The sequence below is a fragment of the Pelobates fuscus genome, chromosome 12, assembly GCF_036172605.1.
Source record: "Pelobates fuscus isolate aPelFus1 chromosome 12, aPelFus1.pri, whole genome shotgun sequence".
Taxonomy (NCBI): Eukaryota; Metazoa; Chordata; class Amphibia; order Anura; family Pelobatidae; genus Pelobates; species Pelobates fuscus.
The window spans coordinates 71,262,236-71,281,495 of NC_086328.1; the positions used below are offsets into that span (position 1 = coordinate 71,262,236).

At 39.6% G+C, this 19,260-nt stretch overlaps 1 protein-coding gene across 1 annotated transcript in view; it reads right to left on the reverse strand.

Moving 5' to 3' along the window:
* Positions 1-19,260, reverse strand: part of EDC4 (enhancer of mRNA decapping 4) — a 76,998-nt gene that overhangs the window by 26,332 nt on the left and 31,406 nt on the right. The window contains exons 13-21 of the mRNA XM_063438696.1: positions 18,850-18,922; positions 13,521-13,612; positions 11,820-12,001; positions 10,424-10,515; positions 5,829-5,970; positions 4,719-5,185; positions 4,335-4,433; positions 2,492-2,644; positions 928-964 (exon numbers count right to left, since the gene is read on the reverse strand). Of these exons, the coding sequence (XP_063294766.1) occupies positions 928-964; positions 2,492-2,644; positions 4,335-4,433; positions 4,719-5,185; positions 5,829-5,970; positions 10,424-10,515; positions 11,820-12,001; positions 13,521-13,612; positions 18,850-18,922 (1,337 nt within the window). The remainder of the gene's footprint in view (positions 1-927; positions 965-2,491; positions 2,645-4,334; positions 4,434-4,718; positions 5,186-5,828; positions 5,971-10,423; positions 10,516-11,819; positions 12,002-13,520; positions 13,613-18,849; positions 18,923-19,260) is intronic.

Consider the following 19,260-nt stretch of genomic DNA (forward strand, 5'->3'; position numbering starts at 1 on the left):
GAGGACAGTCTTAAATTAGAGGGGCAAAGGTTTAAAAATAATATCAGGAAGTATTACTTTACTGAGAGGGTAGTGGATGCATGAATTAGCCTCCCAGCTGAAGTGGTAGAGGTTAACACAGTAAAGGAGTTTAAGCATGCGTGGGATAGGCATAAGGCTATCTATCCTAACTATAAGATAGGGTCAAGGACTAATGAAAGTATTTAGAAAATTGGGCAGACTAGATGGGCCGAATGGTTCTTATCTGCCGTCACATTCTATGTTTCTATGTCTATGTTTAAACAAGGTAAGCAATAATAAAGAATAACAAATCTTTCACTCTCTGCAGCTACTTTTAACTTGTATGTTTTGAATTATTAAGTAGACCCAGTACAGTTCCTGATAACACTAAGTACAATGTTTTTCAAAGATCTTGATGCCTATGTATGGGTAACGGATTATATTAAGCAAGAGCTAGGTAGATATATTACTTATTTGTTTGTATCTATGTCTGTTATAAAATGGATTTAAAAAAAAAAAATTAGGATTCAATAAAAAAAAAAAAAAAAAAAAAAAAAAATCTGAATCTTGCGTGGACACACGATATTGAAGCTAAGGTATAAGAGTCCAACTGAGTTCCACTGGATATTCTTTCTTACTACACCAAAGAAATGGCTGGCAGACTGCCTGGATATAAAGTCTCTGTTATTATGCAAATTTCCATAAGTATCTTATAATACTCTGCACCCAAAGAGTTTTGTTTTCTGCTTATATCCACTTATCTCCTTTATTTGACGTGACTGACTGAATACAGAGATTTTCTACTCAATTTATGTTTGTTTTATATTTCCACTTTTAAATACATGTGGAAGATTTAAAGAAGCGTGAACTTGAGTGCACTGTATTTATTATATATGATAAAGTATTTAATGTCCAAGTTTTACTCACCTGATTTTCAGATAATCTTGGCGACTGTGGCAAATCCCTGAAAGTACAATAATAAAATAGATCAAGATTGAAAGTTGAATCATCATATATGCATTTACATTCAATGGTGGTCTTAAACAAGCACCATAACCAATAAAGCTAAGCTGCCTCAAACTATATACCTGCTATTTACTGAAGAGAAAATACAAGTATTTGCAATTTCTGCCTTTTCCTAACTAAGAAACCAATCTCTGATTTCAGTGGGTAAATCCTTCCATTCTTTGTGCTTCAAACTGGGGTTTTTTTTTTTGTTTTTTTTTGCCTTTTGGATCAACAGCAAAAAACAGGTGTGAGGAAGGCTGAACTTGATGGACGCAAGTCTCTTTTCAGCTATGTAACTATGTAATTCTTAAAGGAACACTATAGGGTCAGGAACACAAACATGTATTTATGACCCTATAGTGTTAGCGCCCCCCCATTACCTCCCTAAATATAGCAAAATCTTGCTTTTATTGCAGTCTGCTGCTGGCTCTGCCTGCTTGGCTGACATCATCAGAATCAATGCATCTCTATGAGTAAAGTTCAGTATCTCCTTGCAGAGGGTGGAGACACTGGATGGCACTACCACAGCAAGCATCTCTAGCAGCCATCTAAAGAGTGGCCTGTAGAGGTATCCCCAGGCTGTAATGTAAACACTGCATTTTCTTTGACAAGACAATGTTTACAGCAAAAAGCCTTAAGGGGATGATTATACTCATCAGAACAAATACAGTAAGCTGTAGTTGTTCTAGTGAATATAATGTCCTTTTAAATTCATTTTATAATTAGCATACTCAAAACATAAAATAATCCTGTTTGAGGTTTGCCCTTTTTTTGTTGGCATTTTTAAAGTTAACCAATCCACCTTTGTGTAAACTTTGTTAGCATCTTTATACTTTACATACGATATTATCGATCCATTTGACAAAAATGTTTTAAACTTATTTTTTCCTCTTTTTTATTAAATGACAGATCTTCCTGTTCCTGCTAAGCCCCATTGGTTTTAACATTTTCTTTGATACATGTGTCTTGTTTGTATGTGCTGGAATTTGTTTCTTAATTGTTCATACGGATATGCGTATTTTTATTATAAATATTCTTTTAATCACATGTCAATCACTGCAAGCAATTAGCACGCCACACATGCTAATGCAGCCCAATTATCTGACTGAATAATAAGAAGGAGAAACACTATATAATCATGTCAACCACTGAGTGAGTAGGCTTAGGGTAATGGAGTTTCCTCCGTCTTTTTTTGTCTTCTCAAACTGCTTAACCCCTTAAGGACCAAACTTCTGTAATAAAAGGGAATCATGACAACTCACACATGTCATGTGTCCTTAAGGGGTAAACATTTTACTGAAGTGTTGCACCTATAACCATCTTTCATCAGTACAATAAACCCTCCCTTTGAGAAACTCTTTTTTGGAGAGCTATTCTAAATATGCAAATTCCTCCTGCATTGATGCCTAATTCAATATAGCTCGGTTTCTAGGGTTTACTAAAAAACAAAACTATTTATGTCAAAGAGTAGTTATTAACACACCCATCATCTTTCTTTGATTTTCTACGAAGCTTTGGTGATGAGCGAGGAGACAACTTCGCTTTCCAGTCCTTGACAGGAAGTCTCTGGCTCGGTCCTTTCCCTCCAACGCCAAATGAAGTAGATGCCAAACTGGCCACCTCATCATCATGGTCACTGAAAGAAACGGTGAGGGTTAGCTATGTTTAAACTATATTGTGCAATCTTATTGGATTTCTACATTTTAAGTAGCTCACTATATCTTTTGCCTGCAAAAGGATCTTATGAACTATGTGCAACCTTGCTGAAGCAAAACACCCACAGTGGTGTCAGCATTACATAACCCTCTAAAATCCAGGAGAGGTACAACACCCTGCCCCACCAACTCTATGGGGAAATGGGAGAAGAACTTGGGGAAGACATTTATGGAAGGGGAGTGGACCGTAATACAGAACTGACCTACAAGTGCTCTATGAAGGCCAGGGAACTCTCCTACAAGCTTGTGACACATTGGTATTCTACTCTACATGTCTTGCGGCGAAAGGCTAGCAGTGTGGGGGGGATGCAGGGCAGTTTGCTCCACATTTGGTGGCAATGTCCATTCATCCAAACCTTCTGGCAAGCAATTTATGAGGTGAAGCACAGAGTAGATGACCTCCCTAAGTTGTTTGCTTTTACATAATACAGACTGGTCCTTCTTTGCCTCTTGAACTCTGCAAAAAACCCCACTCCCCTTTATTTGTGGGTGTCTAAGGTAAGGGAGGAGAGGCAGATGCATGATATGGGCACGGATAGCCCTACTAAGCAGCAGGCCTGCAGGAAAAAGGTACTATCGTTTGGAGTTTCTATTCTCAACTGACTCCTCGGCCTATATTCTGGATGGGGCCATGGAGGCACAGGGCAAAGGTTGAGCCTGAACTGGGTTTGGTCGATGTAGAGCCTCCGGACGGGTATCATTGGAGTAATTGGTGGGTGCCAAGATCCCATTCCCTTCTTTCCCTACCTCATGCGATTCTATTTTATGCACTTTTATTTCTTCTATTCCTTAATCTCACCTTTTGCCTACAATTGGCCTTTTTTTTGCCTACGATGCTTTGCTTACTCTTTGGACACAGAGCATTGAGCTCCCATGGTGGGGACCACATTGGGGCAGTGTCCCCTGGGCCCAGAAATGACATGAGATGGAGAGAGCACCGGGCAAAGGCTGAGATGTTGGCAGTGAGCTAAACTGTGTTTAAGGCTTTCGGTAGCCATCCCTAAATATTGGTTAAGGTGGCACTGTTTGGTGATTCTATTATCATTTCTCTGTCTTGAATGCCAATGAACACTTTACTATTCTGTATTTCCTGTTTTTCTGCATCAATCAACTCTTCGCTATATACACCTGTGATGAAGAATTGAGCAACGTGGAGAGCAGAATAATTGAGTGACGTGAAGAGGGACAGGCAGTGACTCTTGCTCTCCAAGCCGAGGGAATATAGAATCAGAGTGACTGATTAACTGTCCCCAAGCAGGGCAAATGAAAGCACACTGTAGGCAGAGAGCATTCGGACCAGAGTTGAATGTTACAGAAACGTAACATCTACGAGGCTTAAGAAATGGCGGAGTTGAAGTTAGTTTATACATAAATATTTTACATTGAATACATAATTTATCTCCGTGATAAATGATATATTCAATGCATTGGTGGGTTATGTTAAAGTGTATCCCTTACGACGGGTTTACTTTAAAGCTCATTCAGCAAATATGATGTTTGTTTAATTTTGTCACAGTACCCAATTATATTACAGGAAAGTTCCACAACTTATAAAACATTAAAACCGTATTGAAACATATCCTTAAGAGTCATAATAAAAAAACAACTTACCTCTGTTCAGCACTGGCATCTTGGCTGTCATGTTGCTGAATAAAGTGATAGCTGTGTCTATGGAATGAAGCGTTTGCTCTTTCTTGATCATCTCGTACACTAATAATAAAGATATTAAAATAAATCATTTTATTAAAGTTTTTTTTGGGGGGGTTGGGGGGGGAGGTTTGGTTTTGTCCTGTGTTTCCCATTCAAATTAATGGATACTTTAGATATTATACTGTGCATATACAATTATACTCCTTATTCACTATTGATGTGCATTACAGGGAAATAATGCACATCAAAATGTAAATGCGAAAGTTACTTACATAAAATCTGAGCAACACACACACACACGGCTTTTTCAAATCTAATACTGGATGGTGTGGGAGATGTTCTTACCTCTCTACTAGATTATTCCTTGTCTCTCTGGTTATATCAGGAGCTGCAGGCCATGGCTGAGGCACCAGACTATCATCATTAGTGTTATTATGAGCCGTTGTGTTGTCAGGTAAAGATGGAGCACCAATTCTCTCATTTTCGACTCCAAAAGATCGGACCTCCAGTGGTCTAAGTACATGTTCTGATGTGGGACAATTCCGAGGCGATAGCAAATGCAGAGCAGAAGCAGCAGAGCTCATGCTGTCAGTGTGGTCAGGAGCATCAGGTGCCTCAGGGGAAAGACCTGAAGGCAGCTGTGACGGGTAACTTCTCTGTAGAGTTTCTGATGCAATTTCAGGAATACCTTGGGAAATTGCAGTGGAAGCACTAGAAATCACATCAGGTGAGCGCTCACGGGTTGGAGAAGCTTGGGGTATTCCCAAAGGCTCTAAACCTTGCAACTCCAAAGGAAGACTGGATTGAGTCACCTGGGAAGAAAACAGATCAAACACAAACAGCAAAAATTAATAGGTTGATTAATGTGTTTATGTTTTTTTTTTATTTTGGCTTTGTGGCAAAGTAATGCCCCAAATGCTATTTAATACTAAGTGGTGTTGCTTTGTCTGATCCATTAAATTATCAGGTAGGACTCCTTCCTCCATCTGGTGTGCTATTCTAGGGAGGGTTATATAATATTAAGTGGCCTTAAAACAAGCTATAGTGGTTGAGGTGTCAGGAGTCCCTGCATGCCATCCAGTAATCGTGCCTAGAGTGAACCTTTCATCTGGTTATCAGATTTAAGAAATGAACAATCTTCTCTAATTATTTACATGATGTGTAAAAAATTAAACTGAATGTTTTTAAGGATACCTATGCTAGCTGATCATAAATAGTACATCCTTTTTCGCTGCATAAAACAGCCACTTTTATCAGAAGAGGTTGCTAAGAATCAGTAAGGCTGTGTCATGTGTCCTATATTCGTTCTATTTTGTCAGTATACTAGAAGAGATTAACAGCAGGAATGACTATATACATGTAAAGCACAATGAAGAGTCATTCTGTTTTTTAGTTTACATTCCTAAACTCTGGTGGTCATGTAGGCTTTCAATTCAATACTATGACAAGTTTCACCTGGACTTTGGGAGAAACTTTCTCAGAGAGTCCTGTGATGAGCACAGAAGAATTTTGTGAACTGGCTTGAATCCCTCCACTGGAAGAAGCGTTGCTCAAAGCCATGTTTTCCAGCAGCTTTGGACTTAATTCCTCCGATGGCCTAGATAAAATCCGAAAATGAAATTGCTACAATCATTAATCCCTTAAGGATGGAGGTAACACTGTCCAAGTTCTGAAGTAAAACAAAACCTAGAATTTACGCTATACGTTTGTTCCACTGTAACTCTTTAAGTGTCCTCATACATATTTTATATTATTTAAAAAAACACAAAAAAAAAACAGAAAGGGCTTTCATTTAACATCCTTTGTTAATAAAATGTTTAAAATGAGAATGGAAACCCAACATTAATCCTTTCCTTACCCCAAGATAAAGCTAACTCTAACCTAACCTAAGCCTATACCTTGTGCTGAGGGTTGGAGCTGTTGGATGATTCAAAGAGATGTTTGACTACTAAGCCTAGGTCACTTTTTTATTTTATATTTATCTTTATAAATATAAATTTTGCATTCAATCACTTCTATTTCCCGCCACAAAGACCAGTTTTGTAAAGACCATGGTGAAAATACTCTAATGATTTTATCTACTTGGATTGTTGCTGATATTGTCATTTTTCACTAATACCTTCTCTCTTGCTGTTTTCTTGTAATTTTCTCTCTCTGTGCAACTCATTTAGACTCAAGGCAGGTTTGAGTGAATGATTATTTACGGAGACTTAGCCAGACACGTGGGCAGCCACTGGCTGCCAAGCAAACAGATGCAATGCCAAAAGGAAAATTATTATAGTGGGGATATTATTTTAGTTCTTCACTGTACAACTACCATTTGTAAACTGTTGACAAACCTACAAGTATTAGTATACACAGTGCTAACATGGTGAATACATATATAATTTACTGGATCCAGTGGAAAATAAAATTGCAATTTTATCGACCCCAAATTGTTTACTTGTTATTTTAGATCATAATACTAAGGTGTGGTGAAATTACAACCAACAAACAAAACCAAGGCCACAATAGTAAAATGAAAGTATCAAAAATAAAATTTTAGTACTATATTTGTAGCCAACTCAACACAACGTTGTTAAAGGGACACCCCTTCAGTAACCGGGGATTGGGGGGTGGGAGGGAGAGGGACCCTCCAGTGCCAGAAAAACGGATAGTTTTTCTGGCACTGGAGTTTCCCTTTAAGTTAAAAGAACCTTAAATCTCTTTCCTTCTGAAATTAAAAGGATGAAAAATTATATACCGCAAATACAAATGGTTATTTAAACAAAGTGAAAAGTAATTTTTGACTTTCTATAAATAAAATAAAAAGTCTGTCTTACCTGACAATTCCTTCCGGATGGTAAAAACTCAAGTCTAACATATGCGGTGTTAGACACCTAAGATGCAACACTTCACATTCCATTTTCTCAAGCCTCTCCTCTATGCATCATTAGTTCCACGTAAATCCAAGCAGAGGAGAGGAGACAAAAAAAAAGTAAAGCGAGCAGGAAAGTTGAGGCACAAATCAAGACACCAGCATCCAATGAAGGGTGGAGCCTTGAAACCTCTCACCATCCAGAAGGAAATTAATCTGGCAGGTGTCATATTTCATTTCCTTGCTGTGAGAGCCCATGGGTCTAACATATGGGTTCATATACCCAAGTAGAGCCCCACATGAGAAAACCACAAAACAAGGTTAGTGGTAATGATGTTTGACCAGATGGGAAAACCAACCGTGGGCACCTTCCTGACAAAATAAGTGTCAACAGACACAAACAAATCAAAAATGTAAAACAGAGAGAGAAGGTTGCCATGCGGATTTGGTCTACAGAAACCTCATGAAGTAAGGTTCACAAATAAAATGTGCAGTAATCCAGTCGAGGAAAAGTATGCCATTCAGTGCATAAGCCTTCTGGATCAGGGCCAGAGCTACACGTCAAGTTTTTGACTCAAGCAGGAGCCAAAACATAAATAACAAAGAAAATTTCCTAAGGGACTTAGTCTGCTCAAATTACGATTTCTGGGCAAGAACAAAAGGAGGAATCCCTAATCTCATATCTGTGGAGGAAACTGCCAAAGACAAAAAAGACTATTCAGACTTAAGAACTGGGTGATTTTTGTGAAATGACAAAATGGAAGGCAGGAGGGAGACAAAATAATATAAGCGGGGGGGCGGGGCCGGGCCGCCGAGCCGAGCGGTCGCAGGGAAGATCAGCTCCCGCAAACAAAGACCCTATAAGCCTGCCAAACTAGATTTTAACCACCTAACTTACCCATCACTGCGACCCTCGATGGAAGAAGGCTTCCGGAACCGGGGAGAGGCTTGCTCCCTGAGTTTTAGTCCCCCGGAGGGGAGATCTCAGCTACAACTTGCGGGAACTTTCTTGAGGGTGAGTGGAGCGGACGGCCGCCACTCCGCTATCCTGCTTTCCGATGCCCGACAGACACGCTGCACTAGCGCGGACCCGGCCTCGGTCACCCCCCCCCTCACCCCAAGGCCGTACTCTGAGACCATGCTGTACCCAGAAGGCCCAAGCCTGAATCTAAAATGGCGGAGGCCGTGTGTGAAGGCGTCAACTCACGGAGCCCAACGAAAACCGCTGAGCCCCGCCGGACAGACATGCCAAGCACCTAGCAGTAAGTTTTCCTCGAGAGACACCTACTCCAAGAGGCAGACGGGAGTGGGGGAGATTAACAGCGAATTGAGACACCACAAATACCGGCACCATGCGCCAAGCTACCAACCCTGTTTTTCACAGCCTTGGGGCCTGAGCCCTAGACAAACCGCCCCCCCCCCCAACCACTCAAACACCCTGCCAACCAATACCTCTTGCCCAGCAGCAACCCAAGACCAGCCACACGCCACACAGCAGAATAAACAGCAAGATAGTGAAAAGCCCATAACAGAAGCACAACAAGCTGCAGCTCAAACGGACAATGGGCAGGCTTTCCCCACTCACACAAACAACTGCCACTGCAAGATGGAACAACAGAGCACTACAAACCACCTGCATACCAACCACTCGAAGCATCGCTGGCTTCTGAAAACCTATGCTATACTCACATGCAACAAACATGTCTTCTCACATGCACACAACTTGGGGGGACACGCTAGCACCAAAATGCCTACACGAGGTCCTACACAGGCACACAACACAACACTAACCTTGACCACTCATTGCTATGCACTCACAGGGGGCTCTTGTCTCTGATGGCCTGGGGTGATAAACTCAAAGCACTGACTCCACTGATTGCACCAGACTCAAACAAACGACATCTACTCGACTGCTCTTCATGACATGCTTTTAATAATAGATGCTTGCATAACAGGCGCACGTTTCACTCCTAACTAAGCTTTTAAGACACAACTACCTACACATGTATATCCTATAAAAATTTGTGCAAGTCAATCATTTGCCTCAAATGTCAAACGAAATGATCGCCTGAGGACTGCCTTTGGGGCACCTCATGCCTTCTTGTATTTTTCTTTTGCACAGCAAAAATAAAGAATATAAAAAAAAAAATAATAATAATATAAGCCCTTCTGTCAGGGGAAAAAAATAAATCACCAGAAGAAACTGACCGTCCAGGTCCAGTGTGCGTAATTGCTATGTCGAGCAGTCCACCCTCCAAGGACAAGTTGCTGGCCACACAGGGATGAAATCTGACCCTTCATGGTAATCGTGGCCACACCCTTCTATAAAACATCCTAAAGGAATTCTTGTATACGTGGAATGCTTAACAACCAATGGAGCCAGGGGAGGCACACAAAGACAAACATGGTCACCATATATTTTACTGATAATTGGTTGGATCAATGATCAATGGTAGAAAATCCTTTAGCATGCAAATTTATTCATTTGAATGCAGGCCATATAGACCTCAGTTCAGTCAAACTATCAAGTAGGCACACAGTAAGGCCCCTGCACTGAAATCAATCCCCTTATAGGGGTCCTTTCCCAAATCCACACTAAAGCACAGCTAGGGAAAGTAATGGAGGAATACACAATCCAAATACATATATGCCACTTACCTGAAGGCACTCCTGGTCACCTTCAACAGAGGATATGCACCAGCTCCAGACCAGCTGTCTGTGAGGGGCCATTCTGCTCTGGAATTCCGAAGCAGGCATCAGTGACCCAGGAAAGCAGCAAAAGACACCATGTTGCAAGAAGGGTATTTTAGGAACCTTGCAAGGCTCCTGCCAACGGACGCACACTTCAAGTTCAACGTCTGGGTCCTTTGCAGGAAGTTAGTCTAGCCCTAATCCTAAGCAACACCCTTTATCTGCAGACTGGTCCAAGATAAAAAAAATCTTTCGTCTAAAGAGAGCTTCACCATTTCTACCTTCCTTCTTGTATGACAGAAGAATATCAACTGAGGAGGCATATAGGAGGGGCTGGAAAAGGAAGAATATGAAGCATTGCTTTTTGGGTGTTCTTGCTTCCACCACCTGGAAGGGACCACATCCTATAAATTTGACTTGTAGTGTCTCACGATCCTAGGAAGGACATTTTTTCTCTTTAATAGTATTTCCCCCCCCCCACTTTTGTCAGTTTAGAATTTACCTGGACATGACTGTTTCGTTCATGGAAACCATACTGATTGGTGTTACAGATGTGAGTGTGGTAATGCAGCTGCCCCCAGGCGAAGATGTAATCTGTAACAAAAACAATACATTACATGAAACAGAATATTGTAATTCTTCCATGAGAATGTATTCTTCATGACATCTATAGGTAGCAAATATAGTGAAAGTTGGTCTATAATAAAAATAGGATTTCCACCCACACTCAATTATTGAAGCAAAAACAAAATAATTCCGTTGTTTTTTTAATAAATTGTATTTGATACTATTCAATTGGAGGTCCTGCCTCTCTCTGTCCTATATTGCACAGTTCTACCAGTTTCCAGTGAGCACACGACGTGGAGTTCTATCAGTGTGGGAATCTTCCCTCTCAAGTGGAGCATTGCAAACCCAAAGCTGATAGGGCTCTGGTATATATATATATATATATATATATATATTTTACATAGTTACATAGTTACATAGTTAGATAGCTGAAAAGAGACTTGCGTCCATCAAGTTCAGCCTTCCTCACACCTGTTTTTTGCTGTTGATCCAAAAGAGAAAAAAAAACAAAAAAAAAACCCAGTTTGAAGCACAATTTTGCAACAAGCTAGGACAAAAAATTCCTTATTGACCCCAGAATGGCAGTCAGATTTATCCTTGAATCAAGCAGTTATTACCCTACATTGAAAGATTATATCCTTGAATATTCTGTCTTTGCAAGTATGCATCTAGTAGCTGTTTGAACATCTGTATGGACTCTGATATATATATAATATATACACACACATATTTGATTCCAACCTGGCTCACCAAAACGAGCATAGTTCACGTCCCACACCTTGAATATCCCAGGGGTACAGCATGCACTAGTTTTAAAAACTTGATGATAAAATGCCACCCTGTGTATGCTACCAAACCTGTCTGTAATAAGAAAAAGTGCTCACTATATCCGTGTACATGTTTCTCTTGTTGAAAAACGTAAAGTTTTGTATGAAACCTGTCAACATTATAATACTGTAACCTCGTGATATATATGTTTTTGATGAAACGAAACTAGTACGAAAAATAAACAATAAAAAAAAAAAAGACTTATGCCAAACCATTGCTTCGCAATTCCCCACTGGTTAAAGATCCACACTTGTTTATGTTATCATTGCTCTAGAGAAGCAATCTAGAAGGGTGTTTGCCTATTTAATAAATTATTTGGATGCATCTTTAGACATCCAGGTAATGGAGAAATATCCCTTTGCTGTTCTTGGCATTAGGACAAAATGTTAGTATGATGATATCCTGACTAGGATGGAAAGTGGAGACAATTATGAGAGGAACTCTGGAGGCTGCAATAAAAAGCTAATAATCTGTAAATGGCTCACAATGTGTTTAGAAGCTACCTGATGAAAAGAAGTACTGGTAGTCATGAAAGCATCAGGAGTCATCAGAATGGGCTTAGTGTCTGCTGGAAACAAAAGGAAGTCTGTAGTAATTCTTCGAAGGTCAACTTGAGAATCATGTAGTACATTCTGGGATGAAGGCTGTCTTTCTTGACTACTGCTTGCCATTTGAGAAGGCATGGCTGTATACAAAAAAATAAATAAAATTAGTTATAGAATCAGGCAACATATTTATGCACACTAAAGATATTATATATTTATTTATTTTACCTCGGTTAAGGTACTGGTTACGTTCTTGGGCACGCCACCATACGCACCACTGAACCATTACGGTCGCTGCACGATACTATGTCCACCTACTCATTCACCGGGCTCGAACTAAACCCTAGCGAATACTCAGGGCACTCCTTTAGGATAGGAGCAGCCTCCACGGCCTATAGCCAAGACATCCCCGCACACATTAAGACACGGGGCCGCTGGGAATCATAGGCTTATGCAACATACCACAGCCGATTCAGGAATTAGGAAGCTTTCATTAAAATGTCTACCTGATGGTTAACAAATGCACTATGATCCTGTATAATGTTTTGCATTAATATGTCTCTTTTTGCCCACTTTTTACCGGCCTATAGCATACGTCGGTTTCGGCACACCTCAACCGACTATTCCTAAAGCTACATCTCTACAACCATCTTATTCTATATCATAGGAGAATGCCCCAAACACAAATATATATATATATATATATATATATTGCCTCTTTAACCTTTAATGGACAGAATATCCTTCATACTTTGTATTTTGAGCCAAAAAGCACTCTTCCTGGGGGCACTACTCCTGCTACTGTAGCCAGTGGGGTTCCCAGAGGGCATTAATATGAGACATTTTTAAAACAATCTAAATAGAATTGACATACCCATGTATACACCTTGAATATGCTGTGCAATTTTGGGCACCTGTTCTAAAGAAAGATATCATGGCACTAGAAAAAGTGCAGAGACGAGCTACAAAATTGATAAAAGGAATGGAGCATTTTAGTTATGAAGAAAGGTTAAAAAATGTAAGAGGGGATATGATAACATTATACAAATATATTCAGGGCCAGTACAAACCATTATCTGGAAATCTATTCATTAACAGGGCTATACATAGGACACGAGGTCACACATTTAGGCTTGAAGAAAGGAGATTTCATCTAAGGCAAAGAAAAGTTTTTTTTTACAGTAAGAGCAATAAGGATATGGAATTCATTGCCTGAAGAGGTGGTTTTGTCAGAGTCTATACAGATGTTTAAACTGCAATTGGATAAATACTTGCAAAAACATACAGGGATATAATTTCTAATTAGTGGGGTTATAGCTGATTGATCCAAGGAGACATCTGACTGCTATTTTGGGGTCATGAAGGAATTTTTTCCTAGTTTGTTGCAAAATTGGAAGCGCTTCAGACTGGGTTTTTTGCCTTCTTTTGGATCAACAGCAAAAGCATATGTGAGGAAGGCTGAACTTGATGGACGCAAGTCTCTTTTCAGCTATGTAACTATGTATGTATCATGGGAATAGGTCACAAGGAGCGCAGCCACAGACAGTAGCAACCACATCAACAACAACTATAATTTATTACTGAGGCACCAAACTACCAATGAGTACCCTTAACCAATCTAAATATTACTTTTCTACACCAAACCATTTATTTACTTACCAAAGTCTTGAGAATGAGAATCTTGAGTGAGAGATGCCCCAAGCTCTAGACTCTGGCGAGGCTGAAACCATATCTGCACATCTTGTAAGGCCCTGTAAAACCATACAAAACAGGACAATTAAATAAAAACGTGTACAAATTCAAATTCAATTCGCCTACATGAATTTAATGTCATAGCATCCATATTGTGTACACTGTACATATATTATTTATTATAAATCAGTCTTAAACCTTACAGGATCAAATAATGATGAAAAAAGACTTGTCAGACTTTGGTCAATAAAGTAATAATCAATAGCATCATATGGGATCAGATTATTTTCCATACACATTTAGAAGGGCACTAAGTAACAAAACAACTCTAGCTTAATAAAGTGGTTTTGGTGTATGGATCATGCCCTTGCAGGAGTTAAATCACTTCAACATGTGACTGACAATACCCCTACACACTAACTGAAAAAGAAGTCTAAAGATTTTAGCAGTGTGTGTAATTTAGAAATTTGTATCTTATTTAGTTAATTGCCTGCACGAGCCTCATGTCTATTACAGCAGGACATAGCAGTGTGTTCACTTTAGAAGTTATCAGCAATGAAAGAAAATTAAATCTTTTTTCCCCTACGTTAGCAGTGTGGCTAGGGATGCATAAACAGAAACAAACATGATTTAACTCCTCAGTGGCAGAGAATTAAGCAGTGAGACTGCAGGGTCTATACACCATAACTGCTTCAATAAGCTAAAGTTGTTTTGTTACAAACTAACGAAAAACTAATAATCTTTGTAAAGATTCACAAATGGATGGCTTTGTCATTCACTTATTTAGAAATATTTTGGTCTTAAATTGGAGATTCATTTTGAATTACTAATGTAACTGGAAGGTATTCTGAGAGTGTCTCTGTCATTGAAGTTCTTCTCTATTACTATTGTTGTGAGAATGTTAGCCAAGGAAGAATTTGCATATATTTGAAGAAGCTATCAGGAAAAGAGGATATCAGCAGAAATGCGGTGGTGGACTCTGATGCCAATGTAGAAGGACGACGTAGCAGGACAGTTCTAGATCCCATATTTCGAACCAGCTCACCATGTTCCTGTTACAACCAACATTATTTCTACATAAAGGTAAGGAATTGAATTGTGCAAGATATTCAAGATAAAGTCATCTGCTCCTTTAATGGGAATGTATCACTATCTCAATCAAAATCTTTAGCATTGAAAGAGGTAGTTGCCTCTCTCTACAGGCTGAAAAAAGCAGGTTATTTTTTCACGTTTCCCGTTTCATCTTTCATATGCTTTCCATCCCACTCCAGGGGAGATACTGATCTAAATATCAGTGTCCTATCACAAAAAATGCAGAAAAAGTGAATTGAGTATGCCTGACATATTTATTAGCAGCTTGTAACATCCTGACAGGGGGGGAGGAGAGAGAGTCTGATCAGTGTTATGCAGAGCAGGCTCTGATGTTAGGTTTTTCTCTCCTGCTACTGCACTATGATACCCTTTTTCTGTTGTAAGTGGACTGGTCTGAAAAGGAGGTGGGTGTGTAAGGGGGGCAGGCTGAAGTAACTCCCCCAGTGGAGAGTTGCACCCAATAATGCAATCTGACAAAGTTTATACAGGTTTATAACATGCTTTTCAAAGTTTTCTTGCTTTATTTTGGTTTGAATATTTGTTTAAAAGTGTTTGCATTCTGGTTCAAAGAAAAGTGTTGCATGTCCCTTTAAGATTAAATCTTAAAGGGATATCCTTCACTGGGGGAGAAAATGCTATCTATGCCTGTTCTTCCAAACAAAACAAATTTTCCCTTAATAAATCATTCAATTATCTTTCATGCATTCGACTAACTGAATACCCATTAACAGTAACCAGATTCTCATGTATTTGTCTAATAGCATTTGTGTTAAATCATACGAATTACAGTCCAAGATCTGAATGTTCACCATTTTTATCTATCTATATTTGTGTTCAGTATTTTTTTAATTTCGTAAAAAAGAGCACAGATTTTCACTTGCAGCATTCAAAACAAAATATATATGTATTTAAATGTAAAATCATTAACTTCATACAATACAAACATGAAATATATGGATGTAATATATGTTATATATTGAGTATTAATATATCTTATACATACAATAAATTATTTATACTTTTAAATATAGTATCCAACATAAAACAAATAGAATTAATTGTATTACTACTTCTATTTTTCCCTTTTATACCATTTATTATAAAACAGTAATATGTCCATAAAAAAAAATTACATATAATATTTAACAAACGAAAATCCCTTTTATATTACATATTTTCATTGTGTTGTAGATTATTTTCTTCGCTTTTTTCTTGGTGGCTGCGGAGTTGATCGTACTCTAGTTGGTGGAGATTCTGGATTTTGTGGAGTTAGTGTATGTAATATTTCTAATCCTTCCTCTGGTGAGGTGATAATGTAATTTTACCTATTGATGCGGAACATAAGTTTTAACGGGAATCCCCAACGATAGCAGATGTTACGTTTGCACAGTTCAGAGGTAAATTGCTGAGATTCCTTGTGTTGTTTTTAATAGTATGGGAAGTCCTGAAAAACTTTGATGTCATGAAATTTCAGAGGTAATTTATTAATTCTGTTAAAAATCCTTCTTTTATGTGGTAAAAGTGAATCCGTGCCATAACGTCTTTAGGGACATCTTTTGGAATTTTGTCCGGTTTTAGGAGTCTGTGTATTCTGTCTATAGTTAATTCAGAGTTAGGCAGATTTGGTTTAATTGATTTTTTTTTTTTTTTTTTTTATTCTTATAACAGCAAATGAGGTTAAACAACACTAGATATGAACCCTGCGTGAGGCTGTTTTACTTAAGTTAGTGTAAGCCTTGCCATAGAGAGGATTACGGAATGAGGTTTTTGTGTTTAAGCAGAAGTATAAATGCGTGCTGGCCAGTGGTATGGTAGAGTACAGGAGTCCAAGAGTCGGTCCACTCGGAACAGAATGTCAGGCTTGGTAGGGCTCCTGCATAGTACTCTACCCCTTCTAAGGGAACGTTATCTTAGTGTCCTGGTAGATGCATAATGGGGGTGGGGTGGAAGTGGGGGGTAAACTTTGCTTCCTTAAGGGTGCCCACAAGCAGTAATCCTGATTTGTGGTCGTGCATTCCAGTGTGGCAGGAGGTGCAGTGCAGTACAGTGGCTATATAATTGCTAGCCCCTGGTCCATATTCTTGAGTTCGGTACCCCCTGGAGGTGTATATGTGTGATCACTATGTGAAGCATTGATCAGGAACGGTTGTGTTGAAACCGTGTCTAGTAGCAGTAAAGAAAAATAATAAAAACAATGTAAAAACAAACATGTAACGCTGAGGGATTTATATGATGTTCGGGTGAATCTCAGGAATCTCGGGATGTCTGGAGGTTTGTATCATCGGGGATTCTGTAGCTTCTCCAAACGTCTCCCTTGTCTTCAAGTGATAGCCTAAGTAGGTGGCGCGGTAGTTGAGGACCGTGGTGTAAAGTTCCGAAATGTCGCTGGATCCAAACAGGCCAGGTCTGTCCCGACTGTGCCAAGGGCACTCCTGGTATGGTATGTTTCAGCCTTTCGATGGATTCCCTGGGAGGTAAATAGAATGGCTCTTGTTAGGCCCGATCTGTGGGTAATGTGGTTCGCACATAGTGTTTACAGTGTTTACAGTAGAGGTCTCAGGGATCGTCTCCAGAGCAACGTGTTTCTGGTTAGGTCTGGGAACATGTGTAAGGTGGTGCCCTCAAAAGTAATCAGCCTTTTGTCTCTCACTGCTGCCTGGAACTGGGCCTTTTCTTTCGACTGAAAGCGAATAATGAGATCTTGTGTAGCACCAGGAGGTGCACCCGCTGATTTGGGTATCCTCAACATACCTTCCAGCTTCACCATTTTAGCTTGCTTTGGTGGCATATAGGCTGACATGAGCCGTCTGAAAGTTAGGTAAGTCGTCAATACTCATTGACCCGGATACACCCTGGATCTTTAGGTTGTATTTACGCCTGTGTTTCTCCAATGCCTCCACTCTGCTTGCTGTTTGTATTTGTTGTTGCTATAGGTCTTTCAGCTTTCTTTCCACTGTGTTAAGCCTAGTTTCATGTGCATTGGTTGAGGCCTCTAATATGGCAAACCTGTTTTGCTGCATTCTCTATGACTTCTTTGATGCGGGCCATGTCTGCCGAGATGTTGGAGCGCTGCTCAGCGAACATGCTCTTGAGTAGGGTCACGGTGACCGGGTTTTGGCCCTCTAAATCTGATATCTCGGCCTTAGGGGCCTTTATCTGCCCTAGGTTTTTTGCTTTTGCGGCCAGTAGTGTTGGTCTTAGCTCCACCTGGCTTCCAAAATCACCAGAAATCAGTCCCTTTTTGGCTGTAAGTTACGGAACACATGAGGAGTGAGACCACTCTGGTGTACAGCTGGCTCTGCCCCCCACCCCGGCTTCCAAAATCACTAGAAATCAGTCCCTTTTTGGCTGTAAGTTACGGAACACATGAGGAGTGAGTGTCCCTTTAATGCTAACCATGACAGAAAGGTGTCAGGACACATAGTGTATCACAGTTTGCTGTGTATGGGGCTGTATGAGTCCCCATGATGACCCCTGTCCATTGTTTAAAGTGCCTTAAAAAGAGGATGTGAGCATCAGAACTGGCCCATGGAGCAAAGGAAGAAGGTTGACTGGTCTGCTGAATCATGTTTTCTTTTAGATCAAGTGGATAAGTGGGTGGCTGGATGTGTGTATGTTGTTTACCTGGGAAGGAGATGGCAGCAGGATGTACTATGGAAAAAAGGCAGGCTGGTAGAGGCAGTATTATGCTCTGGGCAATGTTCTACTGGGAAACCTTGGATCCCCACACTCATGTGGATGCTACTTTGACGCTTACCACTTACCTAGAGATTGTTTCAGACCACATGCACCCCTTCATGGCAAAGGTGTTCTCTTATGACAGTTACCTCTTTCAGCAAGATAATGAACCCTGTCACACTGCATAAACTGCTCAGGAATGGTTTGAGGAACATGACAAAGAGTTCAAGGTGTTGCCTTGGCTTTCAAATTCCCCAGATATCAGTCTGATTCAGCATTTGTGGGATGATCAGGTACAACAAGTCCAATTAATGGAGCCCCCAACTTGCAACGTGCAGGATTTAGATAATCTGCTGCTAATGTCTTGGTGCCAGATACGATACCATAGGACACATTTTTTTCAATTTCCATTTCGACTTAAATTTTAACTTAATTTTGAATTCTCACTCTAGTGAATTACCCTGTTTATTATATTGTTTGTCAGAGAAATAAAAATATCAAATGTTAATGATAGATATGTACTTACTTAGTGTGTACACAGAACAGTTTTATAAGCACACCGCTTGCTGACTCATCGGTTTCAGGCTCCATTGACTCCTCTGCAAGGACACATTAAAAAATTGCATGAAAAAGAAAGAAAAAAAAGGCAGCAGAAGAACATATGAAATTCCAAACTTTTAAAAAGGTTGTTGCATCCTGGGAGCACTGACTTTAATTCAACATTTGTGGTGAAATCACTTTTCCTTAATTAGTAACGTTCTTAGCATACCTCAAAAATTAGTAACGTTCTTAGCATACCTCAAAAACTTAATCAATTCACTACCTGGCCCAAATGAAGTATATATGAAGTTTTTTTGAGCTACACTTGATATTTCTCATAGAAAAGCATTTTACTGAAACAATCTCACCTAGCTCTAAGCGCATGTGCACTCTCTGA